This window comes from Narcine bancroftii, chromosome 3, assembly GCF_036971445.1.
Source record: "Narcine bancroftii isolate sNarBan1 chromosome 3, sNarBan1.hap1, whole genome shotgun sequence".
Lineage (NCBI taxonomy): Eukaryota > Metazoa > Chordata > Chondrichthyes > Torpediniformes > Narcinidae > Narcine > Narcine bancroftii.
The window spans coordinates 209,763,137-209,773,840 of NC_091471.1; the positions used below are offsets into that span (position 1 = coordinate 209,763,137).

Consider the following 10,704-nt stretch of genomic DNA (forward strand, 5'->3'; position numbering starts at 1 on the left):
TTTCATTATCCCCAACCCACCCCTATATTCCATAATCCTTGAATCTTCTATAGCTCATAATTATTAGGGATAGACACAGTGGCTGTGTGAGGGGCAGGTTGTGTGTCATAAGCCTAATTGAATTTTTCGATGAGGTGACCAAAGGAATTGATAAAGGTAGGGTTGTAGATGCAGTGTGTAAGCTTTTCAGTAAGATGTTTGAAGTTCCCCATGTTAGGTACATCCTGAAAGTTAAGAGACATAGGATTCATGCAAACCTGGCTACGTGGATTCCGATTGGCTTGCACACAGAAGATGGTAGTAGATGGACTGGAGGTTGGGGGCGAGTGTGTTTTGCAGGGATCTGTTCTGGGACCCCTTCCCTTTGTGATTTATATAAATGATTTAGACAAAGAAGTGGAGGGTGGGTCAATATGTTTGTAGATGTGATGAAGTTTGGAGGTGTGGATAATTTAGAAGGTTGTTGCAAGCTGCAACGATATATAGACAGGTTGCAGAGCTTAATGGAGAAATGCAGATAGAGCTCAATTGTGTAAAGCAATGCACTTTAGAAGCTCAAACTTGAAGGCAGAATACATGGTTAACGATATGATTTTTAGCAGTGTGATGTTACAAACTAATAAAAGTCTTATTAGTACTAACAAAGAAACAGCAAAGGAAAATTCACCAGACAATGGAAAATTCAAAATAGTTTTTATTAAACTATTATTAAAATAACATTCCTTACTTGTGTCTATCCTTAACCCTAAACTTAACCCTATTATATGCAAATGTGTGTGTATGAGTCTTAAAGTCCAAAACCATTTGAAAGGATTGATTCTGAAAAAAGTCAATTTTAAAGTCAATTTTCAAACACCTTGTTGAACTTTAAGGATCCCTTTTAAATAGCAGTTCAGAAGTAATTATGAAGCACTTTTAAACATCATATTTTCAGATCTCTTGATGAGCTTTCTTTCAGAAAGATATTCTGCAAACAGGAGTGGTCACCTTCTGGGCACAAATGAGGTTGCCTCTCTTCTTAAAATTGCAGTCGGAAGTGGTTTTACTCCTTTTATAGCCACTTAAGTTGTGTGTCTCCTATAATAAGGATGATACATTTCAGATCAGCGTCTCCCTCTTTTTCTAGAGATTACTGCCCTAGTCTTGTCTTTCTAGAATGACAAGTGTTTCATCTGATTCAAAATGTCTCTCTGCCTTCAGTATATAGTCCTCTGACATCATGTGACGTGACATCGCCACAGTGATGTTTCATTTCTGCAAGCATTAAGGGTTAACACTGGGGGTGTGACATCATTCGTCACGTATGACTGATGTGATCACGTTAACTTGGGCAGGGGAATATATAATACAATGTACTGGGGGAACCATTTTAGTTTTTTTTTGGAGTAATAAAGAATACTGAACAGCTAGCTGGTGCGTGGGACCCTTTGTAACCCCAATAACACAACACACTGGCGATGAGGATAAATTTGAACCTCACCGACAGAAAAGACACACCACTAAATGCATTGCTGGTGAGGAAAGACGAATATCCAAGCAAACAGCTCAGCCACAGAGAACAAAGACAGACTGCCTCAGGATGGCTAACACACAATATGAAGCATTCATTGCAGAAAATGAAGATTGGTTTGATTAAGTGGAGAGACTTGATCACCTCTATCATGTTAATGATATCATAGACATTCCCCACAATCGTAAATGCGCCCTGTTTCTAGGCATAGTAGGGAGCAAGATTTTCAAATTATTAAAGACGCTGATAGCCCCAGATCTACCAACTACCAGAGCGTATACTCAACTATGTGAAGTCCTGGGGACACATCTGAGCCCAAGACCACCAGTTGTGGCAGAAAGACAAAAGTTTTATGGCAGAAATGAAAAACCATGGGGATCGGTGAATTAATTCCTGGCTGAGCTACGATCCTTATCACGACACTGTAATGTTGGAGATTTCCTAAACCAAGCATTAAGAGATCATTTAGTTCTGGGCTTAGCATACTGAGCTACGAGGGCACTCGGAAAAGGGGAGATAACCCTCACCGTAGTCTTAGAATCAGCCTTGGGAGCCAAGGCAGCTAGAAGAAACGTGGACCTCAGCCATGGCACTTCAATGATGGTGGGTAAAGTTTCCTGCCAAGAATGTTTTCACTACAGGAAAAGCAACCACAGCATTGACAATTGTTTCTTCAAGAAATCCAGATTCCATCTGTGTGACCAAGAGGGACACATCAGATCTAAATGCCCTACTCAGTCTAATCCTAGGCCCAAAGAAAGGTACACCAGTACTAGGCTGCAACCAGGATCCAGAGGTGGGCCACATTACTTGCTGCATATGATTTTGACATAAAACATAAGCCAGCGGCCCAAAGCAATCATGCCGATGTGCTAACTCGCTTACCACTGTCTGAGGCAGGATTAAAAGATAAGATAATCAAATCGATGGCGGAAGCCACCGTCATAAATCAAGAACAAATCAATCACTTACCAATAACAGCCAAAGTAATCAGCAGGGAAATACGAGAGGAGACCACCTTATCAAAAGTCCTTAACCTCACCTTGAATGGATGGCCTGAGACTGAAACCATCGCAGCTGAACTAAAATCATACTATCAACAACAATGTGAACTGTTGATCAAAGAAGGATGTCTACTAGGGGGATTACGATCAATTATCCCCGCCAAATGGCAAGCAACCATCCTAGCAGACCTTCATCAGAATCATCCAAGAATGCTAAGAATGAAAGCCTTAGCACGGATGCATGTATGGTGGCCCGCCCTTGACATGGACATAGAACAAACCGTGAGGAGATGTAGTACCTGCCAGGAGCTGCAACCAAAAGCTCCCATGGCCAAAGCAAACCCATGGAAATGGCCATCAGGACCGTGGCACAGAATTTCATTTCAGTTTTGCCGGATCCTTTATGGAGGGGTGGGGTGGGGGGGATCTTCTTGATTGTGGTAGATGCACACACAAAATGGCCAGTGGTACAAAAATTGAGGAAAAAGTATGACAGAAATGACCAGCGTAAAACTGCGAGACATCTTCGTGACATATGGGTTGCCAGTAGAAATGGACTCGGATAATGGGCCCCGGTTCACATCAGGCAGTTTCAAAACACTTGTACGCGGTAGTAACATTCGGCACATCTATTCAGCACCATTTCACCCAAGCACCAATGTGGAAGCTGAATGCTTTGTGCGAACCCTAAAAAGAGGCATGAAAGCCAAGAAAGAGCAAAACGCAACATGGGATCACAAAATCACAGATTTTCTGTTGGAATACAACCCAGCAGACGCCAGCAGAACTGGTGTTTAGATGGAATTTGTGCACTGTACAGTACTTTCAATAGTACCCCAAAACATCAGCCTTATCGTACAACAATCTGCATCGCCAAACTAACCTATCAGACCCACCAGATCACTGTAGGTGGATGAGCAAGTTTTGGTACGAGGTTTTCGAGAAATCAAAGAATCTTGGGTAAAAGGGGTCCTGGTGCTGGTTGGTACCAAAACTAGGAAAAGTCACCGATCAGATAAGAGCAGTGGATGACCCCAAAGCTACATCCACGGGTTATGATACATCCACAGGTTATGATATAGATGAAGACCCTGTACCCATAAACGTGGACCTAAATGACATTCCCTGGTTTACATCCATCCAAAAAACACTACCCATTGGGGATGGACCCCAACATTAGCAAGCCCTGCTCCAGAAGGATGACAGCAAAGCCCATTTCCAGAGGGACAAGAGCAAAGTTTAGCCTTACAGTCTTCCCCACCGGTCACAGTCAAGAACCCAGGAAAAACACCGAAGGCCAAAAGCCCAGGGAAAGCCCAAGTCCCAGAGAAGACCCCAACGACATGATCCACCTGTCCTTCGGCAGTCTAAAAGGAAGAGACAACCCCAAGAATGATTGAAAGACTATGTAACATAAGGGAACATTATTAATATGTGTATCCACCTCAGCACACACTATAATCTATTCACTTATATTTACTCCATGTTAGTGGGATGCCATGTGTATTTGTTGGCAGTCCCTTAGTAATTTAACTTCACAGTTACATGAGGGGTGGGGGGAGGGAAAGAGTGTTAAGGTTTAACACTGTGGGGGTGTGATGGATGTTATCACGTTAACTTCGGCAGGGAAATATAATACAATGTACTGGGGGAACCATTTTAGTTTTTGGAGTAATAAAGAATACTGAACAGCTAGCTGGTGTGTAAGCCCAAATACACAACAGCAAAATCTCATATCCATAACAACATTTGACCTCACCCTGGTTAAGTAGTTTTTTTGATTCCACAAAGTCTAGGCACATGTGATCATAATGTTGCATATACCAAAAAAAAATGCTTTTAAGAAACCACGTGTAGCCCTTGATTTTCAATTAACAACATTTCAGTTCCATAAAGGCTCTGCTTTCCAGACACGTCGACTTCGAGAATGAACTTTCTCTCTGAGAGCAGTGGTTCTCTGTAAATGTGCTGTGACTGGTGTGTGATTCTGTAACCACACAGAACTAACTTTACTAAGACATTTTTACATGAAATATAGCCTAACATTAACCTAAATATTAATAACACAGATCCATTACAGTTGAGAACAGAGGAATCTTGGAGTTCAAGTCCATAGATCCCTCAAGGTTGCAGCATAAGTTGTTAAAATAGTTAAGAAGGAGTGTTGTGTGCTGGCCTTCAATAGTCAGGAGATTGAGTTTAAGCTACAAGATAATGTTGCATATCTATAAAAATGGTTATACCATACTTGGAGTATTGTGTTCAATTCTGGTCACCCCATTATAATAAGGATGTGGAAGTTTTAGAGGGGGTGCAAAACATGTCTGATATTGAAAGGTTAAGCAAGCTAGATCTTTTCTCTTTGGAGGATGATAGGCGACTTAATCAAGGTGTATAAGATTTTGAGAGACAGAGGTAGGGTGGACTGCCAGCAACTTTTTCCCAAGGCAACAGATGAATATCAGAGGTGATCTGTTTGTGGAGGAAAGTTTAGGGGAATTTCAGAGATAGGTTATTTATGTGTCTGAAATGAATTGTTGGAGGTCGTGGTAGAAGCTGGTACAAATGGGATATATAAACGATCCTTAGATAGGCACAAAGATGAAAGAAAAATGGAGGATTATGCCAGGCAAGACATGTTCTCCAATCCTCTGCGCTCTTTCCATAGCTTCTGCATCTTTCCTGTAATGAGGCAACTAGAACTGAACACAATATTCCAAGTGAAGTCTAACCAGAGTTTTACAGTGCTGCAACATTACCTCGTGATTCTTGAACTTAATCGGGGGCTGTTGCCTAGATTGGAGAATATGTCTTATGAGGCAAGATTAGCAGAGGTAGGGCTTTTCTCTTTGGATCGAAGAAGGGTGAGAGGTAACTGAATGGAGATCTACAAGATTATGGGAGGCATAGATAGGGTGGACAGCCAGCACCTTTTCCTGGGACGAGAGTAATAAACACCAGAGGAAGATGTCAGGAGTAAGTTTTTTATACTTGGTGTAAAATAGTGCGTGGCAGGGGAGGCTGAGTACAACAGGGATATTTAGAAGACTCTTAGGCAGGCACATGGATGCAGGAAAAATAGAGTTATAGAGTGTGAGGTAAGGGTAGGTATTTTAGATTGTTGAGAATATTTATATAGGTCTGCACAATATGGAGGGATGAAGGGCTGTACTCTACTGTAATGTTCTTTTATCTCGACAGCAGTTCTTAGCTATCTTTTAATGTAACATGCTCCTTAAACCTAAATTACTATAGAGTAGTAAAACAAAATCACTACTTTTATAGAAGCTTTCAAAAATATTATAGTACAGCAAGGTCACGACGGCTACAGCTAGATTTTAGCTCTTGGCTATAGGCATAAGGTGCCTAAATGCTTACGTAGTCGGGACAATGTGGTTGCCAGGGTCTCTCCCAAGTCCTCAGAGGCCATCATGAATTTGCCTGTTATAACTAGGGGTGCCCCATAGACTAACTCAGTAGAGGACACCTCGAGGTCCTCCTTAGGTGCGGTACGATGCCTAACAGGACCCAAAGGAGTGCTTTGGCCCAGATAGGTCAGATAAGGTAGGTCTGTGCCATTAAGGCTGCCTTAAGGTGTCTGTGGAACCTCTCCACCAACCCGTTGGCTTGCAGGTGATACGCTGTGGTCCCAGGACGTGCAGTCTACAGACTGGAAGTGAATTGGGCCCCCCTTTCTGATGTAAGGTGTTTGGGGACCCTGAAACACGCGGCCCAAATGTTGAGTAAAGCCCATGCGAATGCTTTTGTGGAAGCCTCTGATAGTGGCACCAGCTCTGGCCATCCGGTTGACCATTGTGAGAAGGTAGCATGCACCTTTAGATACAGGTAGGGGCCCCACAATGCCATTGTGCATGTGGCTGAAGCGGTGATGTGCTGGCTCAAATTCCTGTGGTGGAGCTTGATATGAGTCTGGAATTTGGATGACTGGCACTGAGTACAAGTGCTGGCCCACAGGGCAACCCCTTGCAGAGGCCGCGCCAGACATACTTGTTCGCCACCATTTTGACTGTTGTCCTGATGGCGGGGTGAGCCAAGTTGTGGACAGAGTCAAAAACCCATCTCTTCCATGCAGCCAGAATGACAGGGCAAGGTTTACCCGTCAAGGTGTTGCAGAGCAGTGTGCGATTGCTGGAAGCGACCTGGATGTCCTCCAGTTGTAAGCCGGTGAGCCAGTACATCGGAATATCAGGGTCTGCTTGCTGCGCATCAGCCAGGGCCACATAGTTGATGCCACGGATAGAATCGTGAACTGCAAAGATAGCCCGAAGGGATAGGGCATCGACCACCACACTGGATTTGCCGGCTGTGTTCAATGTCCATTGTAAATTTGGAAATGTAGGACAGGTGCCGCTGTTGCCTGGCTGACCATGGATCTGACACCTTTCTGAAGGCAATGGTAAGGGGTTTGTGGTCCATGTAAATTTTGAACTTCCTGCCCTCCATGAGGTAACCAAAATGCCAAATTGCCAGGTATAAGGCTAACAGTTCTCTATCAAAGGCACTGTACTTGAGCTCTGGTGGCCTGAGGTATTTACTGCAAAAGGCCAGCAGTTGCCATTGTCCATTAACAAGTTGCTCAAATACATCCTGATCTCTGTGCTGGAGGCATCTGTCCGCGGGTGCACGAGGAGGGTGGTATTGGCTACAGTGTTTTTGGTGACCTGGAAGGCTTCGGTCACCTCCTGGGTCTATTGTGTGTTTTTACTGGGTCCTGCCATGAGGGGAAAGAGTGGGCTCATGATGTGCGATGTTGCAGGTGATAAAAGTAGAACAGACCTGCAAATAGCATCCACCTTAGTGGGTAATGGTCTGGCTCGATGTTTATTGATACAATGGCCCAATAAGTCAATAGTCTGTCGGCCAAACTGGCACTTGGCTGGGTTGATGGTTCGGCCAAAATCGCTCAGCCTGGAGAACAATTGTTTTAAGTGAGCAGTGTGGGTGTGGCTGGCGATTAAAATGTCGTTGAGGTAGACGAAGGCAGATCCCGGCCCACTGCATCCATCAGCCTCTGGAAAGTCTGAGCCACGTTTTTTAACCTGAAGGGAGTGTGGAGAAATTCAAACAATACAAAGGGGGTTATGATGGTGGTTTTTGGGATGTCTTTGAGGTGCACCGGGATCTGGTGATAGCCCCTGATGAGGTTCACCTTTGAGAATATCTGTGCCCCTTGCAAGTTAGCAGTGAAGTCTTGGATATGGGGCATGGGATATCTGTCGGTATGGTGACCTCATTGAAGCGGCGGTAGTCTCCACATGGCCTCCAACTACCCACTGCCTTGGGGACCATGTGGAGAGAGGAAGCCCAAGAACTATTGGAGAACTGCACAATGCCAAGTTCCTCCATCTTTTGGAACTTGTCCCTGGCTAGGTTGATTTTCTCGGGGGGGATGTTGCACCTTAGCATGGAGGGGAGGGCCATCTATAACGATTTAATGCCTCACTCATGTTTGGGTTCTGCCGAATGGAAGTGAGGTGTGGTGATGGAGGGGAGTTCTGCTAGGACCTGAGCGAATTCGTTGTCAGCAGTATGCACTGAGTGCAGGTGAGTTCAGTGCCCTTGACCAAGAGTGAGTGAAATGTCTGGCGTGCACTAGCCGGCGCCCCTTGATATCCATCTGGAGTGAGTTGGCCCACAGGAAATCTGCACCCAGTAATGGTTGTTGCACGGCCGCCACTGTACACTTCCCCGAAATGTAGGGGAATGGTGCAGGTGTCAAATGTTCAGATGTTGGAGTTATTTGCTGCTCAGAGCTCCTAGCCCATTTTGCCGAGGCGGGCCTCCAGGCTGGTTAAGGGAATGATGCTGTATTGTGCCCCAGTGTCCACCAAGAAATATCAGCCCGACAGGTAGTCTTGAATGTGTAGCAGGCTATGCAGTTGGCTGGACGTCGCAGCCATTATTGATGGCCGGCCTGGGCGTTTCCCTGCAACAAGCAGGGGGAGCGGCATCAAGGGGCCTCTGAATCCCAATGTCAATGATAGAAACAGTACTGCTCACAGGTGGGGTGTGGCTTTCGGGTGGTCGGTCGGTGGTCTTCCTGGCTGTGCGCTGATGACACATTGCTGTAACCTGCTCGAGCAAAGTGCAAGTATCCTTCTTCGCTGCCCATAGCAGGTCTGCTCGGGCAGCCACCTTCCTGGAGTCATCAAAGTCTTCCTCCACGATGAGCAGCCAGATGTCCTTGGGCAGCCTTTCCATGAAGATCTGCTGGAACAGCAGGCAGGAGGTGTGGCCATCGTTGGCATGTCGCTAATGATGGCAGAAGAGGCCTTGGTCCTCAAACCATTCATATGTAACAGTCAGGCAGTGCGCTCGTGCTTTGAGAGCCCGAAAGTGCAGGTTAACAGCTCTTTGATGGCCACATACCTTCCTTGTTCCAGGGGCTGCTAGAGGAATTCAATGATATGGGCTCCGGAGTCCTGATCGAGGGTGCTGACCACTTGGTAGTAGTGCATGTCATCGGTGAGATCCGTCAAATGGCGAACTGCGCCTCGGCTTGCTGGAACCATACCCATGGTTGTGATGTCCAGAAGCCGGGCAGCTTCAATGCTATGGTGTTGATTTCAGGTTGCTTTTCCATCTTCGGGTCTAAAGCATTGTTTGGACCAATCAGGGTCACCACTAGTGAGGTCGCTACGACTACTGCTGGGCTATAGCTCTTGGTTATAGCCCTAAAACTGTAGCTTGAATCCGCAGGAGAAGAAAGACACACACACACACACACCAGAAGAGTATATCCAACACCTAGTTTATTCAGTGGTAGCTCTGCCTTTTATAGTCAGGTTGGCCATGTCACCACCGGAGCGTGGCTTGAACTGGCCAGCTGCCGACTGGTTACCTCAGATGCCCGGGCTCCAATTGGGCAGTTTTACTGTTCTACCAGCGGCCTATGGAAATGGGAGTTTCAGACCACACAATATTTTGCCAGTTGCTGTGTTCAACGGCCATTTCCTGTGTTGGCCTGAGGAGCGGGCCACTACAATAGCTCAGAAAATTAGAAACTGGATTAGTGTATTGTAATATCTTATTGCATTTTTTTTGTGGCGTATAATTATTGAAAATAAAGGCACAATGTTCTTTGATGTCGATTGCATGCTGATGTTTGCTGATGTACTATATATCTTACACTGTAGCAAGCTTTGAGAGAAGTGGAGAAATTAGAGGAAGAGCAGATGCAATTGCTGAGGGAAGCCAATACCCTCATAGACTTCTTCTGTGAGGATAAAGAAACAATGAAACTTGAAGAATGCTTCAAAATTTTTCAAGACTTTTGTGACAGATTCAAAAAAGCTGTCAAGGTAAGTAGGCACACAATTGCTCTGACATACCAAATAACAGCTGTTTTGTGGACCATTTTGAAATGGGGAATTTTTGATAGCCTCACTGTCACTGAATGTAGATGATTATATTTACTGATCACTCATCAATGTAAAATTTGAAGCAATTCTCAAAATAAGGCACTATAAATGCAGTATTAGACCTCCTGAAAAGCAACCTCAGTTTACTAAATTGTTAGGATGATGATTCAATGGAATGCACTGTCTCATACCCTTGCTCTGCATTAACTGCGTTTTCTCAAGCAGGGCACACCAGGTGTTTAATTGGCATTGCTGCAGAGGAGAGAAATTGAGCAACTTTTTCAATATACAAATATGCTGTAGAAACTCAGCAGGTTATGCAACATCCATAAGAGGTAAAGGGTAATGAATGTTTTGGGCCTGGATATGGATGCTGCTGAGTTTCTCCAGAATGACTGTGTAATTGCACTCGACTTCTGCATTTGCAGATTTTTTTGTTTAACTCCATGCAGCTTTTCCAGTCCTGGTGCTAATCAATAACTCAAATTTGTATCGATAACACAGACAAATACCATTCAGCCCATCAAACCCATACCCATAAATGGTTATCATGTCCAAAATTCTTAAAAGTATTGGGTTCTAGAGACAGATAATATAGCAAATATCAACATCTTCTCCAGAAGATGGAAAATGTTTGTCAAAAGCAAATTATCATAAGAAAAATAATTGAATTTTCTGCGCACAGTATTTCTCTGAAATATAATTCTATGGTTAGAAAGAGTTCTCTGATATTCTTCTGAAATATAATGGTGCAATATATTTACGAAGAGTATCAAATGGGATAGAAATTTTGTGTTATATATTCATA

At 44.3% G+C, this 10,704-nt stretch overlaps 1 protein-coding gene across 1 annotated transcript in view; it reads left to right on the plus strand.

Moving 5' to 3' along the window:
- The window catches only part of fhdc1 (FH2 domain containing 1), an 83,721-nt gene that overhangs the window by 68,082 nt on the left and 4,935 nt on the right, over positions 1-10,704 (plus strand). Inside the window, 1 exon segment of the mRNA XM_069923130.1 lies at positions 9,672-9,836. Within this exon segment, the coding sequence (XP_069779231.1) occupies positions 9,672-9,836 (165 nt within the window).